The sequence below is a fragment of the Pavona decussata genome, unplaced genomic scaffold, assembly GCF_977016875.1.
Source record: "Pavona decussata unplaced genomic scaffold, jaPavDecu1.1 SCAFFOLD_254, whole genome shotgun sequence".
Taxonomy (NCBI): domain Eukaryota; kingdom Metazoa; phylum Cnidaria; class Anthozoa; order Scleractinia; family Agariciidae; genus Pavona; species Pavona decussata.
The window spans coordinates 5,619,520-5,640,376 of NW_028145657.1; the positions used below are offsets into that span (position 1 = coordinate 5,619,520).

A 20,857-nucleotide genomic window follows, 5' to 3' on the forward strand; every position below is an offset into this window, starting at 1 on the left:
CCTAAAGTTTTGTACAGTGGGCAAAACGTGCGCCATGCGGATCTCAGGAAATCTTCCATTGACACCCAACGAGAGCATTCAAACAGAATAGTTAAAACGTTGTTTTCTTCATTCCCCAGTCATTTAACAGCCTTTTAGAAGGCAAATTTGTGTGAGCTAACACAATTTGATCTGAAAACCTAAATTATAAAAACATTTGGGGTACGGAATCTTATTTCCGAATGTACGCGCTGTTGTTGGCTTCCCGAAGATACTAGCTGGCCTTTTTTGCGCTTTTGATTAGGTATTTTCACCTCCGAACACAAAGGGAACTAGTTTTCAGCCTTGCCAAAGTTTGAGCTTTCGCTGAAGAAAACGCTAGTCGCCAGTTTTTCATTCTTCACAATTTAATCCGAATTTTTGAGCCGGGTTATGTCAGTCTCTCCAAACAGTGGATATTTCACTGAAACGAACCATTTGAGTATGTGGTAAAATCTGTTTCATTGACACAGAACTCACAGAAGTTTGTTTCTCTTTCTGGCTTCAGATACTGCAGAGGAAATGATTCCTTCCTCGGGAATGGTAAGAATTTTGAAGATTTATGTGTGTAACTATCCGTCTCAACTTGTGGACAACTTGCTCTTACAGACAGATGCTATGCTTTTGGCTTAGCTATAAAAGTTTAGGAATGACTTCTACAAACCGCAAAACCGTATATTCAAGAATGTAAATTGTGAAATAATGCACCGATCAATTCAAAACTTCAACGAAACCCCTCACTGGGGGGGAGGAGGAGGAGGAGGAGGAGGAGGAGGAGGAGGGGGGGGGTTGTATATGTGTATGTGTATATGTAATTGACCTCTCCCCCTTGGGGCTTTTCAGGGTCAATGAACAACCGTACGGCTGTAATCAGAAGACCGTGACACCGGGAACTCCACGCCCTACTCTTTTCGAACAGTGCCAAGGGTTCTTTAACGTCCCACAGATTATTATTAGGAATAAGTGTTGTGAGACGGGACCTACGGTTTATCGTCCTTATCCAAGAAGACTAGAAACTCTAACCATTTGCAGATGTCATTACAAAGGCAGCACTTTCTCCTTAGTTATTTAAAGACCCTGAGTGTTGGTCCGGCCGGGCTTTGAACCCACCCGCACCGTAGTCAACTCTACCAACTGAGCTAACCGGTCGCCGGGGGTTGGAGAGATTGTCGAAGGTTCGAACTAATGGCGCATAGCCTGGAACCGTTTTCTTAACAGCTCGATTTACAAAAGTTTACATTTGAAGATGAACTTCGTTTCGCTTTCACTGAAGTATCCCAACGAACTAAAAAACGTTGGCCAGATGAAACAAATTAACAAACTCAAGTAATCATGAACGACGTAATTTAAAGAACGTAAGTTAAATTGGTCTTCGTTAAGGCACATTATTTTATCGCTAAGTTAGTACGCGCGGTGATTGGTCAATTTTGCGGGCCGTATTTCACTGTACGGCCCGCTAAATTTCCCTTGACTTCAACTAGTTTCCTTTCCCGAGCGCCCCATTAACCTTAGAAATGCTATTTATTATACTAACCTCGTTTTCTCGGTCCGTACTGTAAGTTATGGATCCTCGTTTTTTTCTTGTTGATTTATGGCCCAAGCGCCTAAATCAACAGGAAAAACCTCGGTCCGTAACTTACAGTGTGGAACTCGGTTAGTAAGAGGTAACTTTCATCGACTTTGCCACTGTGATTGCTTAAGGTTTCTTAAACTGCGCAACGTAGGTAGTTTGTTTGTTTTATTCGTCTATATTAGGGGGGCCAGATTCCTGGGCCCGGTTGTTTGAAAGGCGATTTACGCTAATCCCTGATTAAAAATTAACCGAGGTTTGTATCTCGCCAGTTAAAAATGTTTTTAAAAGCCGATTTTTAGCTAAAGGTAAAGAAAAGTCTAAGTCAAAACTGAAGGGCAAAAATCTTTTGGAAAAATATTTGTTGATTAGTAATTAAACTTGAATCAAACTTCACGTAAAACCAGGATTAGCTTAATCGGGCTTTCAACAACTGGGCCCGGTTTAATTTTCAGAGCACTGTATTATATTCCTGTCTACTGGAAAAACATTTTCATCCAGTTTTCATTCAGTTTTTTCTCCGCCATTTGTCCTCAATTCAGTGTGGTTTACTAAGCGGCAAAATGGTGTTTTTATTTCAGAAATGCTGCGTAGCGCTTTACGATTTCGAAGGAGAGAATGATGGTGACCTTAAATTGTGGTGAGCTCGTGGATTTACTTTTTTGTTGTTCAGTTGTTCAAGTTTTTGCCACAATCAGTGAAAATTGTTGACTTTGTAACGTGCCACCAGGCCGTATTTTCGTCTCGCTTTGTTAACCATTCGCTCCATTCCCGTAGAAACCTGAAACGACTGATTATCCATGCAAGAGAAAACAAGAGAACTGCTAAGAATTAGGCCCGATAACAGGTTATACAAAGCACTGATGTGTTAATATTTTTAATAACAATCGAAATCGAAATCCAATTAAATTAAATTCTTCAGTAGTAAATTAAAGCCGTACATACTCAGAAGACCCAGCTTAAGTTCAGTACATTTTATCTTTCTCCTTCAGGGCATCAAACGGTTCACTTGTAAATTCAGATTTAGTTGTATAAAAAATCTATAGTTTTCTTTGGATAATATCCACTAAAAATTTCGTAACACTAGAAAACTAATTCCTTTCGTTTTCGAAGTGGTAAATATGTAATTAAAAATACGAAAAAAGGTCAGCCAACATTTTCTTAAAACCAACAACGGTTAGTAAATTCCGGCGGGAAATAAAATTCTATTACCTAACGCTTTCTCCGACCAAAATATTCACCTCAACCATCCGAACAGATCACGCTCTATAAACTTTCACAAATATGTCTTCAGAAGGTGGCTGGCGTTTTCTTATACAACAAAGTATTTTTTTTTCATCTTGCAGTGCTGGTGATAAAATAAAAGTTATTAACAGCGCAGATGAAAACTGGTGGGAGGTAAGACTAATTTTTATTTTTATTTTTCCTGATCGCCTGTAAAAGCAGTCCTCCCCATTAAATCCTGCAGCAGATTATTTCTTCTTTTATTTATTTATTTATTTATTTATTTATTTATCTTTTTCCATATTTCTGCTTCATATGTGCAATTGACTTTTCCTGTTAAAGCAGTCTCGACAGTCAAAGTGGCAGAGAAAATGATTTGACGGCTTTAAGAGCTTTGAAACTAAACTCAAACTAGAAACAAGTGGCACGAATTGTCTTCTGCTTTGAACAGCTTCGTTAACATTCTAGGGGGGAGGGGTGGTACTTGATGAATGCACAGAGATTCCTGAATATGACAAATAAAGAGAAGAACTGATAAAGGGCAGAAAAACGTAAATGAAATTGAAAAACAAATATAGGGAAGAAGATAGAAACAGAGAAAATAGAGAAAAACGGAGGAAAAAACTGGAAAATGAGAGAAACAAGAGAAAAAAGGTAATAGAATTCAGTGTAGGATATGGAAGACGATCCCCCTTCCCCTCCCCTCTTGCAAATATCAGGATTGAAGAGTCCCTTGGCTCGATTTCCGCCCCTCCCTCGGGTCCCTCGGGGCTGGTAATCGAGCCTAAAGAGTCCCCAATAAGGCTGTGCTTTATAGCATGGTGTCTCGACAGGCGCTTGAGTTATAGTAGCAGACAATGTCGTCGGCGCCTGTCAGTCACGCAACGTGTTAGCGCCAACGAAATTGCACCCTCAATTAAGGGGGGACTTAACCTAAATTTGAATGAAATTTGAAGTGGTTTTAAGAAGGGATAGAAGAAAGAAAATGATTTTTGGAACACTAACAGACAGTTGATACCCACGCAAGAGCACCCCAGGTTGCTAGTGGACTAACTTGGTATCCGTCTATTAATTATTAACTACAAATTCTTATTTTAAAACTTCACTAATTCTTCAATATTTTTTATTTCTCTTAATTTAACCAATCCTTCTAGAAAAACTATCTCCTCCCAAATATACCCAAAAATCACCCCCAAATTCACAAAACACCCCACAACATAGATATACGGGATGAACATAGAGTTTTTGGATCGCTTGAAACGTGAACGAGATATTGCCATTAAAGCCATGTAAAGTGCGGTAAAATGGCGTTTACGTTAAGTCCCCCCTTAACTCAAGTTCCTGACACCAGGGCTTTCTATGGTTTGAAATCGTTATTTAAGGTTCGTTTTGTTTTCGTGTGGATTCAATTAATTGATCAGTTTAACTGGTTTGTTTTTAGCATGTTTTAACTCCATCATGATTAACCAGCAACCTCCATTGATGTCGTTGAGGTCACATAAACTGACACTATTATTTGTTGTTATTAAGGGCACAAGTAAAAGCCAGACAGGATTCTTTCCAGCATCGTATGTGCAGGTAATCTTTGTCGGGTTCAATCGTAAACAGGGAAAATGTAACACAACAATTCGCGGAAATGAAATAAAATGAAAATATTTACAAAATAGTAAACAAGGATAGTGTATTCTGTGCATTTTGCACAGATGCAAGGATGGGGTAGGGGTAGAGGCCGGTTGAATTGTATTCATTTGAATGCACTTTTACGTGCCTCCCCGCAACAAAAAGCTTATTTTTAATGTAATGTGAAAAAGTCCTTTTAAGAGGGAGCGTTTTTATATAGCTTCTAATATTAGGGAAACATATTATTTCGTTTCAGGAAACTGACTAGAGACGGGGCATGAATAACGTAAAAAGCAAACAAACAATACAAATACAACCTAGCGCGTCTGTTGTTGTTCCGTACTCATTTTTACTGGTTTCAAAAGGTTTCAGTTCATTTTGTTCATCCGCGAGACTCAATCAATAGCAGATACTCTAGCTCGCTTGGTGGCCATTAGACCTCGACCAAGTAGAATAAATACACTTAGGTATAGCCTTGTAATCTATGATTCATTGTTGAAGACTGCCTGATTTTCACTAAACATGAAACAGAATGCATCAAAACGTTAGTCCATTAACCAAGAATCGAAAAAGAAAGCTGTGGAACTCGTTTCTCCGAATTAAACTGCGTTCAATAATTTTGAAATGCTTTGCGAAGTTGAATTTCGCTAAGCAAGACAGCATGTGGTCTTAAGATGGTTTGTAACACTTACAGGAATATATATGACGTAACGTTTTTCACGGTGAAAAAGATGTGTAACATGTAAAAAGAAAGAACTTTGTAAACCTTCCAGTATCCAATTCGACCTGCTGTATCAATGCAAGTAATTAAATAATATCATCGTGGGTAGATTTACTGTGTGATTTTCTTTTTACTTAGATTCCAAGCTGGAGCAGCAGATTGTCATTATTAGATCGTTATTTGCTCTCCTTTTGAGCTTACACGGGCTTTTGTCCACGGTGAACATCAATCTTTTAGACACATAAGGTCACCCTGGGATCCCTCGGGTTCGCGGTTTGACGGCCATAACAGCGCAAAACACTCGGGACATCCAGGGACACAAATTATTTGAACAACTGATTGCATTCCTAAGTTTTGGCCCCAGGAATCGCAAGTTGTATGATAAAAGATAGAGCTACACAGAAGGCGAGAATTGAAGTTTACGTTTTCTAGAAGTGTTTACAAAAAGGGAATAAAAGACATTTTGTATAGTTAACCTGTTATAAACTGATGCAAAGCATACAGGGAGCTATTTCAACGTAATCGGTACAAATTAATAAAATATTTGCTTTGTTTATAAAGGTCGCATCTGTAGGTATACTAGTCTCGTGCTCTAAACCTTTGTAATTGCATTTCCTGTGGACATGCTTGTCCTCTGCTACGTTCATCAGCTTCTCCTTCTCTGTCTCTAAGTGTTGGCGCTGCAGGGTGCTTCTCCACTTCGTGTGGTCAGCTGCAAGGCCCTCCAGAGACGCAGCGTCAATGTCGAGAGCCTTCATTTCTCTCTTACACACATCCTTGTGTCGCAGCTGAGGGCGGCCAATGGTTCTCCTCCCCCCCCCCCCCCCCCCCCGATGCCGACAAATTAATAATAGAGGGGAGACCCATAAATTCGGAATGGACGAATGGCGCAAAATCACCACAAATCCTAAAAGATGGAACGGCGGAAATCACCAGAAATTCTATATGTGTACGTCACGAAAGTACCCCGACAAACGATAATTACAGCCAAATATTAAGTCCAATACATGTATTTTACCTTACTCGTACACAAATATGCATTCCTTTTGAATATTTCAACGGAGAATAAAATGATAGAGTAAACTTAAATAACCACGTGATCGAACATTGTCACGCCATGCGACAGAATTGACAGCTAGGACTACACGTCCTCCACCCCCACACACGATTGGACAAGACAGGTTTTTCGTGTTGGGAATTGATCTTTTTCTGTTGAAATTACAACTGCATTTTCGTGAAGAACATACAGTCAGAACACAGGTGAAAAAGATGCAGATGCAAAAACGTTAGTTGGTGGCAATCTATTGAATTTCATTTTTCTCTAGTTTGGTTGATTGCTCTGGCACCCCCTCCCTCCTCTCCTCTCCCGTCGCGCGTGACTCGCGCTCGCCTCGTGCTTGCTTCCGCTTTCCTGAAACAAAAAACACAAAAAAATCAAGCCTGTTCTGCAGGCTCGTAATGGATCAGAAATAACCGCGGTCCGCTTGATGCATCATCTTCCGAGTTATCAATAACATGGTCGAACATTTTGAGACATCTCAGCTGAAAATTGGCACCAACATTTACATTACGGAAAAAAAAATGATTTTGTCTACTAATTTAGGCAATGGCGTAAATTTTTACTGAAGAGTTTGCGCGATAATTATATTTTTCGGTAAATTTTTTTCTGTTTTTTGGCGGAACATTGAAAAAAAAGGAAAACAAAAACAAAACAAACAAAGAACAAATAAATAAATAAATAAATAAATAAATAAATAAGTGCCACGCTGTAGGTGTTTCATGTCTGAATCTGAGAGCCGAGATGCTTGTGGTCTGGCCCTCGTAAGCGATCTTAGCCTAGGATCTTAGGCTCAAGCGACCTCTGTCATTTTGGGTGGTTACTTGAAGTTTCAATTGCCGAACAATTGGGATTTAGAGGACAGCAATCTCTCTTGCAACAACAACAACAACAATTTACTGTTGTTTGTATTATGTATTCCGTCTTTTTAGAATTTGGGGTGATTTTCAGCTGTTCCGCCTGTTAGGATTTTTGGCGATTTACACCGTTCCGTCTTTTAGGATTTTCCACCTTCCCGCCGTTCCGCTGTTTCACCATTCCAATATTTTAGGGTCAGCTGAGTATGAGAGACGGATTCCTTTTCCTGTTCGCCTCCGCAATCCGCTAGGTTGCATTTCAGTGCATAGCCTGCGTAGCAGTCGTTTCCGTTTTATTGCTCCTTTTTGCCCAATGCCCTCGCGCGCTAACCTCGCTTGGCTTGAAGGAAACGGAAACGACTGCTACGCAGGCTATTCAGTGCATCTCTCGACCAATCAGTTGCAATCGATTAACCGCAAGAGCTATAATAGTCAACGTGCTTTGGCACATGGCTTGGCAAAACTGAAAGCTTTCCTTTTGCGCACAAACGTTGGGCTACAAACGTGACTTCTGAAGAGCAGAGAAATACGGATAATCTTGGACCGCACAGAACACGACTACGACTGCGAGGTACGTGAAGGAAGCTAATTTTGTCACATTTTCCCCTAACTAGATAACTAACTACGACTTAGACAACTATGGTTGAGTAAGCACATTACGCTTACAGGGCAAACTATCGTTTGATCGTAAACAGGGAAGCTTTTCTCAGTGTGCGACAAATGCAGACTGTAGACTTGCAGACTTGCAGACTTGCAGACTCAACATACTCAGGGGCACCCAACGACCAAATCTTCCTAAATACGTCAGAAGTGCCTAAAACTATGGATTTCTGTATGCTTTAGAAGCCTGTTTGGTTAATTTAGAGCTGCCCTAAAAAAATATTTATCTGTTGGGATATGTTAGGAGAACCTTGGTCGTGTCGAAAGTTTGAGGGGGCTTTTTTTGTCTCATTCGAAAGTTTTAGCTATCCTGATGGGTCTTGCCGAAAGTTCGAGGACACGTAGTAGCCATTGTCGGTTTCATTAGAAAATTTTAGGGGACGTTTTTCGCTATACCTGTGACTACGAAAATTAAGCGAAAATCTCAGGGAATATAAATGCTCATCCGAATATTATAGGCGTATAACCTATTCATCCAAAAACGTTAGGGGATAAAATTGTACGCTCTGTCAGACCTTAATAACTGAATAATGTAAATTCCTAATGATACGTCAATTCTTCTCCGAAAGTTTTAGCAGCTTTTGGAATAGTTACGACGGACGAAAATTTTAGCAGACAAAAACACCATCCGAAAATTATGTGAGTTATAAAACGTGAGCACATCATTTCCGAGAATTCTGGGGAAACTTGATGGTTTTCCGAAAAATCTCGAAAAGTCTAGGGGATCGCTAGGCGAAAAATTTCAAAACTTTTAGGGGACCTTCCATCCGAACAGATATTTTACCGAAATATTCCGTTGAGTGCCCCTGCATACCGGCCTTTCTCAATTCATTTTAAAAATAATATCGTGTAACCTCCGCCATTCCACATCTTGCACTGTCCTCTTGGTACGTTTTAAGGATATACTTCCTAGTCTTCTTACTTTCAAAGTTGTTCTTCAGGAAAATAATTCGTACGTTCGCCAGTTTTGAGAAAACGTTGTCAAACTATATAGCAATGGACACCATAATAAAAGGAAGTTTTCTGACAAAGATACAATTTTAGCGCATTTTTTAAATACTAACTGAATATCAGGATCGGGTAAACTCGCCAACGACTAGTATCGAAAACGAAGACCCCGAAAACGAAGATATGCTCGAAAACGAAGACCCGCTCGAAAACGAAGACCCGCTCGAAAACGAAAACCCACTCGAAAACAAAGACCCGCTCGAACAATCAACGGTTGTATAGACCCAAACATTATTTGTGCAAAATAAAACGTCAGAAATTTCTGGGTTTACATTTTTTTGAGTAAATTAAGAGTATAGGCATGTATGCGGCTTATCCCATCCACTGTAAATTGGGCGATTGCTTGCAGTGACTAGCACAATACCAGTGTTTTGAGTTTATTTGTTTATTGCATTACCAGCTTTCTGTAGGAGGCGGGGGGGGGGGGGGTGAATAGGTTCGTGGATCGACGGTTTTGGCTTACACAAGTGCACGGATTGCGGACTTTTGCGATTTTTAAAATTGAGCGGATTAGCGGATTGAAAAATACGCTACATCGGATTAGCTGCGAAGTTTGGCTCGGATTCCGGACTCTGTCTGTCAAGATGTTCTGATTGTGGTCGGCCTTTGTCGGTATGTTGGCGGTTTGTCGACTTATTTTTCAATTTTCGGCATTTTTTCAGATATACCCCTCATTCTTTTAGATCTCCACGAAGACATCTGAGCGCGGCTTTAGAGGAACTACTTTTCTGTGTCAAACTAAAACCTACATGGTCAAAAAAGAAAATCAAAAGTTCTTTGAACGAGCCAATGAAAAACGAAGAGCGTTCAATCCTACCGATAAGTACAAATGTGGCAACAGATTTATCGTTGAATCATTCAAGAAAGATCACCTTTTGGCGGCAACTGCTGAGGTCCACTGAAGGACCGAAACTCGAGTCTTGCCTGAGAAACAACATTAGACATTTGCCAAAAGTAACCACTGCAGCATCCTTTGACACTTACAACTGTGTAAGCTTTAAATATCTGTTGGATGCGAGATAAGACAACAGACCGATGGAAGTACATGTCGGCTATAAGAACGCAATACCTTAAGTGTTGAGGCCACAAAGCAAGCAAGCTAAAAACAACTGCAAGAACCCAACGCCTTTAACAAAAGCCATAGAGCTAGCGTACACAACGGGCATAAAGAAACTAATTCAAACGGCTCCGAATGATAAGAAAAGTTCAATTCAGTAAATTTGAGTATTTTCCTTCGTGGTCAAAGGTCAACACCACTCAGCAGAGAGATCTCACCGCATTTTGCTCAAAAAGGAAATCCTCTCAGAAACGTACTTGGGAAAGCACTATCCATAGGTCTAAGGTATATTTTGCGACCAGCGGGAGTCGTACTGTTTGGCCTGTCACCTTAATAAAATACCAAAAGCAAAAGAAGATTTATGCTATGGCCGCGGATTGGGATTTGGGGCAAAAATAGCGCGGATCGGCGGATTTACATACCCCAATTCACCCCCTTCTGTAGGGACTTTAAGAAACGAGGACAGCAACGGTAACGAGAACGTTATTTAAAAATATAACTTCTCGTTTTTGTAACTCTTTCGCAATCATTAAAATTTGTTTAACTTGGAAATTGCTGGGGAACTCCCCAGGAACTGAATTAGCATGAACGACGTCAAAGTAAAGAAAAAGAAAGAAGAGTTTGCGTCATACGCCCCGTTCTCGAAAAAAACCTAAAATTTGATCATTTCACGTTGTTTTGCAGTTGGCGGTAAAGAAATGTACCAAAATGTAAAACGCACATGCAACGCATATTGTTTTCGCTCATTAAGCCCATTGTTTTGTGGCGTTCTCGTTGCCAGCGCTGTCCTCGTTTCTTAAACTCCCTTATATTATCGGATTATACGACGATGAAACAAAGAAACAATACAAACAATAACGTTTTATCAACTGAAACGATGAAAACAGGTAACGAGTAACAAGAACAAAACATTTTACATAATGACCCAGCCGAAACGGATAACGGCTCTACTTAAAATTAGATAAGTCTCAACAGTGAAGAGATGAAGTTGACCTTACCCTGCACTGGTTGGGACCTGTTGGTATGCCGGGATTGTTACGCAGACATATCGGAAATCAGTTAACGGCCCAAACCCCAGACCCAAAAATAACACAGGCCTTAATTATTCCCAGCGCATCTCCAGTACAATGGATTCATACTGAATCAAAACAAACCAAACAACCAAAATGAGTTATAACTAAACTGCGATCAGAGGGGCCATTTCTGGAAAGTCCCAAAAATTTTTCTGGCCCGAAATTTTGATTCGGATAGCTTGTTTTTTACCATGATTTCAAGATACGAAACAGCAAATTTATTGCAAAATTTCGTACCTAGAAACAGGCACCCAAAATAGGCCCGAAACCTTTCGAGAGTTTCGAGAAACGCATGCAATTTAGGACTTTCAATCGATGGGTTTTTAGGAATGTATTTCACGCCAGATGTATGAGGTGATCAGTTGAGGTTAACTGGTTTCCCGGGAACTCCCTCGTGAAAGCTAAGCGTGAAAGTTAACAAAAAGTGGAAAAAAGAAAGACAAAATTAATTGCATCTATATCTGCAATCAATTGAGTGTAGGATATATAACAAAAACCGAGACATAAAAAAAATCGGTCGACGGAATGAAATATTCAGTAGTATCCCGGAAACTCACTCGCCTTTAGGAATCAAAGAACCATGCAGTGCATCTTACGTACAATGGGAGGTGGGAACGTTGACAAGACAGCGGAAATCACATATTTGCATCTATTTCTTCTTCTTCTTCTTCTTCTTCTTCTTCTTCTTCTTCTTCTTCTTCTTCTTCTTCTTCTTCTTCTTTTTGTTCAATCGTTGGTGTAGGGTTTTCGTTACGAAAATTAAGACACAAACGTTGACAAGACAGTGGAATGCATGTATTTGCATCTTTTCTTCTTTTTTTTTTCTCGAGCAAGTCTTCGTTTTCGAGTGGGTCTTCGGTCTTCTGTCTTCGTTTTCGACACTATACCATCCTTCAGGAACAAAGTTCGTACGTTCGCTAGTTTCGAGAAAACGTTGTCAAACTATATGACAATGGACGCCATACGTAATAAAGGGTAGCTTCTGACAAAAATACAATTTTAGCGATTTTTTACATTCTAAAATATCAGGATCGGGTAAACTCGCCAACGACTAAGATCTCAGTTAGATTGAATTTATCGGGTATCAAACGCTTGGCAAGAACGAAATAGTGACACAGCGTTAGTCACAAGACATGTACCATACCTACCAACCCCCGGAATATAAAAATCTGGAGACGCCTAGAAATCTTCAGGGGCACCCAACGAGCTAAATTTTCAGAATTCATCAGGGAACAAATTTAACATGATGTGAACAACGAAATATAATTTTTTGACCTTTTTTAATTTTAACTGGGAAACTTTTATCTTCCCTATATATAGGGTTTCAGTGGAGGGGGGGGGGGGGGGGACAGCGAATAGCCTCCAAGGGCCATGGCATCAAGGCTACATTAAGGGCATCAGTAGGGGTAGGGAAGGGGTTTTCCCCTTTGCAACGTAATTTAACATTTCATTTGGTTAAATGGAAAAAAGAAAGGCACAATCGTTATACCATCCGAATCGTCATTCGATGTCTCCCGGTTAGAACAGCATTTACCTACCATGTATTGTGCAATTTAATTTGATTTATGACTATTGACAATACTCGTTAAATATATGTAACTTTGATCACTCTGTTTTATGTTTTCCGATCGAGAACAACTCAAATAAGAACACTAAATCCATTTCTTGTGTTATTTTCCTTCTCGACATTTCGAAAATAACGTAATTATTTAAAGCCATGATACTTGTAGGTATTTCCCGGGAGATTTGGTGCTCTATTACTGGGTCCGAAATTAACTTTGTTAGGCAGGCGCCAACTGGCTCTTGAAATTTTTTTTTTCAGTCGCCATATGGAGAAATGAGGTCGCCAAAACGTGGCAATAAAATTTTTCCTTCGCAGCGAAACACAAACCAAAATTTTTGGTCACCAGATGGAAAATTCTGGTCGCCAATTTTTCTTTTAAGAACCAGAACCAAGAGAACGCGTTTGGAGCCCCAATCGATGTCATCAGGAATGAAACCAGTGCTGAAATCATCTTTTGACGACTTTGATAGATCTACATTTTCACCTTTTGACGCCCAGAGAATATCTAAATCTTCAACTAATTTCTTCGTGGATGTTCCGTCTCCACTTTCTAATAAATTACGGAAAGGTTTCAGAACATCTTTGGACGCCACATTGCCTAAAATAAATACCGTATTTACTCGAATAAGCGCCGCGGCGCTTATTTAATTTTTCGTGTCTCCTGTGCGGCGCTTATTCGAGGGCGGCGCTTATTTGAGGGCGGCGCTTATTAAAAGGCTCATACCACAAAGCCAAAACATTTTGATTGTACAAGGAAAAACGCTGACAATCTCCTTACTGCAACAGTTACAGGGAAGAGAAAGAGGGAGGTTGGGCGTGTCGTACCGGCGAAGTTTACAGCCTTCACGCAAGAACTGAAGAACATGAACATTTTGAAGAGAGAACTGAATGAAAGAGCATCAAGATATACTCACTTCGAACTGAAAAACATCACTATTGATGAAAATAAATTCCCATTGCTAGCTTACAACCGCATTGCAGCGATTATAGTGTATTTTTATCATCTAATGGAAATACTCGAATAAGCGCCGCACCATAGCTGCGGCGCTTAATCGAGGGCGGCGCTTATTAACGACATTAACCATTCCGCTCCATGTGCGGCGCTTAATCGAGGGCGGCGCTTATTCGGGGGCGGCGCTTGTTCGAGTATACGGTATGCATGGCAAAAGAACGCACGTGGCCTCTTGCGCCCGCAATACGTATGTTATGGGAAACCACTGAAAAAACATGGCGGTGAAGTCGTACTGTGCAGAATCGTTGCGGTAGATTTATGATAACAGGAAAATCGGTTTTATACTTCAAAAGCAGGGGAAAGGTAAAAAGTAAGTGACCAATTGGCGGGTGGCTTTGAATTTCGTTTTAATTGATTTGACTGAAAATCAAAGTTATTGTTTGTATAATGATGGTGGCATGAAATAGTTTTAAATTGCCCGCTGGAGACCAGTTTTGAAATTCTGGTCGCCAGTGCAAAATTTTTAGTCGCATTGGCGACCAGGAAAGCGCAATAATTATTTCGGACCCTGTCTAACCAGGAGATCAGGAGATTTGATGAAAAACTTGGAGACTCCCAGGAAAACTAGGAGAGTTGGCAGGTTTCTGTACATAAATCAGGTGTTTTCGATATTTTGATTGGTTATCGAGATATCCAAGTTCAATTTTAGAATGGCAACGTGTTGTTCAAGTAGTCCCGCCTAGTAGTCGTGAAATTTCGTAAACAACACATGCCTCCACAGGGGATTATATCACCTCGTAAAACCGTGAGCCAGTGAATCAGCAACCCGCTCCATGGAATCAACAACACTTGCACATAATTCTCGTTAAATTCCAAAGTAGAAAAATCCAAAAGTATGCAGGTCAGCAAGTCTTCAAACCTCCTAGTCTGCAGGTCTGAAAGCCTGAAAGCCTGAAAGCCTGCAAGTCTGCAGGTCTGCAAGCCTGCAAGTCTTCAAACCTCCAATTCTGCAGGTCTGCAATCCTGCAAGTCTGCAGGTCTGAAAGCCTGCAAGTCTGCAGGTCTGCAAGCCTGCAAGTCTTCAAACCTCCAATTCTGCAGGTCTGCAGGTCTGTAAGTCTGCCGTCTGCATTTGTTGCACACCCACTTTTCCTCCCTGCCCCATTCAAGATGCCATTGTTGATATCTTTGTTGCCCTTGTTTATAGTAATGATACACTCTTTGTTGTATATTAAATTGTGTTGAAGGAAACAGAAAGATAAGCTTAAATGCATCCAATTGTTGTATAGTACTCTCCACATACACAGCAAGGCCAATTTAACAGAGATTCCAACCCTCTCGATTTTACTGGGAGTCTCCCGATTTTTGGTGCAATCTCCCTGTCTCCCAATTTTTCGTACAATTCGAAAATTCGAAGGAAATTTTATTAAAAAAAACAGTTGCTTTTGAGCGATAAATAAGGTAAATGGGTCAATACATTAAAAGAAAATGATCTCAACTTTCTTCCGAAAATGCGTTTTCAATCACATCATAGCAGCGACTTCTTAATTGTCTTCCCCCGTCCAGGGGGTTAGGAGGTATCGATCACAACTGAAAGTGCTCATTGTTCTACAGCGTGCGCATCCACTTTTGATTTCTATACCAGTACCATGTATAGAAATCATGATATATTTTAAAGTAAAAATATTATTTATTTTCCTAACTCATTGTTTTTAAGGAGACAGGGTTTTTTATGTTCAACATAAGTGGAAGAGCATACCCTTTTTAATTTTAAACCAACCGATTTCTGAGTGTGCTTAATTACCTGTTTTCAAGACCAGAATGGTCCATTCATCCCATGACAATTTCGCCCATCAGAATCCACCTGAATTGAGTAAAATTTAAGCCAGTGATGAACACGGTCCAAATTCTTAATAAAAAATACAGAGCAATGTTTTCCCATTAATTTGAAAGCCACATGCAAAAATTCAGGCACTTTTGACAAAAAAAAAATTTCAAGCAAATTTTCCACTTAGCATAGTTTTCCACCAAGCCCTTCAATTGTTGTATTGTTTTTCAATGTTCAATATTGTGATGTTGAGGTCGGTTAACATGTCGCATGTTGTTTAAAAGAATAAAATCTGGCTTTATTCAACAACTTCCAACATATTCACTCCAAGAGAAAACATTAAGCAATTTATCAGAGCCAATAAGTCTAAAAATGTTGAGCACCAATGCACTGTGTTTACATTGGACATTGCCTTTACTCAGTGACCTATGGAGGGGCAGTTAGTTAAGTGGTTGCACTGCCCCCACCCTGAGACATTGAAAACTAAATACATGTTTTAGTTCGCAATGTGAATTTTAAAATTTTGTAGTGTGGAACACCCTCATTTTAAATTGAAATCCCCCCTCTCAACCCAAGAAATGGATGGGATTTGATTAGTTCATATACTCTTTTATTTTGATATGCTTAAATTAAATTCCATCGTATTTATTACATCATTGTCTTTTTTACATCATTTTTGTCAAAACAGACTGACAGTTAAAACAGTCAAAATGCATTTGTTACCATATTTGGCTGGAGTCACGCCCACTTCTCTCTTTGAACAAAGAAATCCAAGACATTTTTCGAGTTCTTGTATTTACATGTAGATCTTGTGCATCTTCTTTGCTGTTAAATACAAAAGGTTTTAATTATTAGGCTTTTTATCTCCTCTTCAAGAGCAACTTCTGTTACAACAATTTACAGAGTTTGTTCAGCTGCAAGTTACATCTCTGCTGAAAGATAAGGATAAAGTAAGAAGACGGCCTTTGGACTACATAAGATGTGAAAGCTACTGGGCAAGGTAAATGAATCATGCTTATAAATATCAAAGATTTATATTGTACATTTGTATTCATCATTTTAATGGATGTTACTTACAAGGCAGGTACTCAAGGTTAAGATTTTTCTTGAGTGAGCAAATTCTATGTATGGGAAGTTATTTTATACAAGTTATTAAAGGAAATGGAAATGAAGTATTCAAATTGAAATATATTTCAGGTATATAGTCATGGTCTTCAAATTCTAATACAGTTAATCTTGTTATGTGAAGAATGGTGCCTCCAAGTTAGAACAGCTAGTTTTCTTGACAAGTTGAAGGGTATTTGCTCATTCTAAACATACTAAAAGAGTAATAATCAATCCTTAAAGGCATTGGCGTCAATGATGTTTGTGTGTATGATGTGGTTTCTTATGATTGGTTGTTTTTAATCATGCCACAAATGAACCCAGCTATCTGCAAGATTATTGACAGTTTGTTTAATCCTTTTTTTTTTTTTTGTGGTTTTGTTGTCAAGTATGTGGTTAAATTGTAGTGGAAACCTGTAGAAAGAGTCATGTGAAATAGTATTTGGGTGAAGAGGATGGAGGATGCAGAGTAAAAAATGAGAAATAAAGAAGGCAGGACATAAATCATGGCAAAGGAACTCTAATACAGATTTAGTTTTGTGAACCCTGCCCTGTCCGCCAGGGATACTCACTGGCAAACAATCAGTAGATGTGATTGAGTTTAACTATTTTAATCAGTCTTGTTGTTTTTGCGCTTTACATTACCCATGTGTAGAAGCTACTCTTTCTCTCTCTCTGAGCAGAATGAAGGAAATCCTAATCTTCATGTTACTAAATCAATAATTCTCATCTGTCGTTGCTAAGCACTAATCAAAAAAGGTCATTTAATGTTATACAATGAAAATACTACTCAGTGTCCTTTTTAAAACAATAGCTGTCACTTGCAATTGGCTGGACAAATGTCTGAGTCTCCGACATTAGAAGACAACTGAGTTAATTTTATTACTCTTTGAAAAGTTGCACAATATTTTTTACTGATATTGCATTTTATTCATTTGTTTACTCATTTTTTTAAGGAGACTGGTTTTTCATATAGTTTACACTTGAATCATGGATTAATGACTTGTAAAAGTGCACTTTAATTTTAACTTTCATGTTTAACTTGGTACTTGTGACACTGTAGGCAGAATCCACATGGAAAATTCTTGGTAAAGAAACTGGACCTTTGAAAAGCATAATTTACAAATACATGTACATTTGAAAAGCATTTATTCATGCAAAGCCTTACTGTACATGGCCACATTGACAAGAACAAAACAAAAAGCACATGCATGGCAAAGCTTAACTCTGATTTGGCTGACAAGATCAGGTGATATGTGACCTATTGTTAAAAAAAAACTGCAGACAATTTTCTGGCTGTGCTTATTTGTTTCATACCAAAATGGTTCATAAAAACAGATCATCAGAAACCAGCTGAATTGAGCAACCTCATAGGCAGATCTGCTGGAAGAAGGCGGGAGAGGGGAGGTGTTGAAGTGATTGCAACTCCCACTATGCACATAAGGCGTTGAAAACTTTAAAAATGCTCTAGTTTACAATATGAATTTTCAAATTCTCCAGAGTAGAACACCCACCAACTCCCTATAGGGACCTACCTCATGCAGTCACACCCCACCCATTCCCCCAACATCGTCGCATCCCTTTCATACATAAAAATTATATAACATCCTGAATTTGTTCCCCTAACCATGCAAGGAAGAAACAAGATGACGGGTGACAAGTTAATACTTAAATTTCATTTCACTTGATTTCTTACCGGACTTCTAATAATATGTACTGTAACATGCCTCATGCTTGAAATGCTTTGATCTTTGGTGTGGTTGATTAACATTATTTTAGACCTGAAGTCGGGCCAGACAAAATTTTTTATTCAAATACAATAAATTCAAATACAAGTTTATTATCAACTTTGCCATATTCCTTGTACTTCACTTCATTTGTATAGTATGTGTGATGTATAGCTGTAGACTTCTAGCCTTTAGCTTGAGGCAGACCTGAAGGTCTACGAAGCAGTTGTCAAATCAGACTGACAGTTAAAAACAGTAAGACAGCAAAACATGTTACCATATTTGGCTGGGCCAAGCTTGCCTACTTCTTTCTCTGAACAAAGCAAGCATGCACTTTGCAGTTTATGGATTGATGGAAAGGTTCTAATAGGCCTCTTTTCTCTTCTTGAAACTTTTGTTGTAATTCACAGAGTTTGTGAAGCTGCAAGTTGGATTTCTGCTGAAAGACAAGATTCAAGGAAAAAGAAAGCAGAGTAACCTTAATTGGGACTACACAAACGGAACTCCACTGGGCAAGGTAAACAAGATGCCTGGAGACATTCACGTGGGATGTTTTATTTGATGCAAGCATTACTTTGAATGGCTGCCCACAGTCACAATCTGTTTATACGTACAAATAAATAATTTATCAAAGGCATTCATTGGTGAGCTCGTAGATAGAAACAGGTGTCACTTCGTAGTTTGATACAGGGTTAATTTAATACTTACATGGGAGACGCCCACATCCCCTCCCACTGGCCAAATATTGTTAGTGAGATCAGTGCACTCATAAATATTCGCATTTATCTTTTTTCTCCACTCCAGGGATTGCACCAAAAGAGGTCAGAGAGTGTTTGGTAAATTCTTGAGCGCTAGCTGCTACTTACTGGACTGGTGAGTAACTAGTTACAGTATCGTGGTTTTAGTGAAGGGTGCAAATGAATGTTGTGCCACAAGCACTAGTGACACAATTTAATTACTCGGGCCGTAAGGCGGATCGAGTTAAGGTTTCGGAAGCATTATCAAATTCTTTTTTCTTTTTGGGGTCGTGATGGGCCGAGAGATAAGACTCCGGGCTACGAGTTATTGTTCTCGGTCTCATTTTTTGTACTCGGCTGGTACGAGTTACGTTTTCTGTTGGGGTCGGGCCGTGAGGAGTGTTTACTATATGCGAGCCAGACGTGCGAGGCATGAACAAAACATGCAAGGCATGCGAGGCATGAACAACCCCAACATGAACTGCTAACCGTTAAGCTAACCAGAGAGCTATTTAAGCTAACCTAAGTGCTATTTAGGCTAACTGGAGTGGTCTTTAGGCTAACCGGAGTGTTTTTTAGGCTAACCTGAGTGCCTCAAGGTTAGTTTTGTTTAACCAAACATTTGGCAACTAAATCAGTCTATGACCTTGCGGGCCAAGATAGATAAAGATGTCTCACGTTTACTATAGAAAAACAACCGATGTAGAAACGGTTTCTGTCTTCAAATAAAAGGTGAATAACAAATGCTTTCCCCTGAATTTCATTTAAAAATATAAACAGCAAAACATTGAAAATTTACAAGGATATAAATGTACGCGTGATGTTACTCTACATCCCGGGGGGGGGGGGGGGGGCACTTAACAGATGCTTGCGTAGGGAGGTGAGGCCCGGGCGTTCAAACCCTGACCCTGTTTAAGACACAATTCTCCGATTTTCCTATCCCGTTTAACCCAAAATCACACCCTGTTTAAGACTAGAATGAAATAAGAATACACTAGTTCCTTACTGTATTTTAATGCATTGGCAATCACAATCTGTTTAAGCCGTTAGGTCATGTAGGGATACCCTGTTTAAGACAGAAAGTGATGAAATAGATACCCCGTTCAAGACAAAACACCCTGAAAACCATACCCTATCAGGCCGAACTTCCCTGTTAAGGTCACATAAGGGAGTACCCCCCCCCCCCCCTTACTCTTCCGGGTCTAGATCATACTGAAAATTAAGATTCGTCATTGACCCCGTGTCACATACATATTAGGACCATACAAATGGTTTCTGTCTCTAAACAAAAGGTGAAAACGTAAGGATTAAAGCCCGGGGATTATGAAAAGCATTTGTATGACAAATGTTGTTTTCCCCTGTATTTCATTCTGACCGTAAGAAATGCAATTCTATCTGGTGGTTACTTATTGCCTCACTATATCTCTGTATCTATCTATTTGGTAGCCTGCGAGCAAGCTCTCTTGGGGGTGGGGGGCGGGAGGGGGAAAGAGGATTCACCCCCAAGAGAGCTTGCTCGCAGGCTATCAATTTGGGGGAATTGGCGATGCTGGAGGTTATCACTGTTAAAAGATTGCAGGCTTTATGCACCACACAGTCAAATTTGGCCTGAGTATAAGCTCGAAACAGCTTCTTGTTAATTATGGATCAGCGAGCAAGTCTTGGGTGATTATGATAATTATATCAAAATGATCCCACTTCATATTGTGTCCAGTGATTTTAACATGGTCAGCAATGGCTGACGTGCTGTCATTTTTAGCGAGGGCCTTGAAGTGTTCCATTTTCTTGTCATTAAGTCGTCGCTTTGTTTTATCGATATGAAAATCATTGCAGTCCCAACAACCGGCTTTGTAAATGATTCTAGATTATTGGGCACGATTCAAGTGGTCCTTGTAAATAAAGAAAGATTTGATCGAGTAAGTGTTTTGAAAAATTGTCTTAAGATTGGCAAAAGAGTAGAACTTATATACACAGAATTTCAGGCGTTTACAGATTTGGTTGCTCTGCTGACCATAACGTAACAGGATAATGATATCTTTTTTAGGAACCGTGGAGACAGGGCTGTTTGGCTTGTTTATGT

At 39.5% G+C, this 20,857-nt stretch overlaps 1 protein-coding gene and 1 pseudogene across 2 annotated transcripts in view; both read left to right on the top strand.

The window, feature by feature from the left end:
* Positions 1–20,857, top strand: part of LOC146456780 (NLR family CARD domain-containing protein 4-like) — an 81,185-nt pseudogene that overhangs the window by 21,800 nt on the left and 38,528 nt on the right. The window lies entirely within an intron of this gene.
* On the top strand, positions 270–4,539 carry LOC146456782 (endophilin-A2-like). Its single transcript, XM_085092792.1, has 4 exons — positions 270–561; positions 2,170–2,228; positions 2,935–2,986; positions 4,343–4,539. The coding sequence occupies exons 1-4, from the start codon at positions 541–543 to the stop codon at positions 4,460–4,462; spliced, it is 252 nt and encodes an 83-aa protein (XP_084948918.1). The 5' UTR covers positions 270–540; the 3' UTR covers positions 4,463–4,539.

Bases quoted from the DNA above. Each gene is read 5' to 3' on its own strand.
- LOC146456782 (XM_085092792.1), top strand. From the start codon at position 541: ATGATTCCTTCCTCGGGAATG. The intron at 562-2,169 runs GTAAGAATTTTG...TTTTTATTTCAG, and splicing joins TGATTCCTTCCTCGGGAATG to AAATGCTGCGTAGCGCTTTA. The intron at 2,987-4,342 runs GTAAGACTAATT...GTTGTTATTAAG, and splicing joins CAGATGAAAACTGGTGGGAG to GGCACAAGTAAAAGCCAGAC.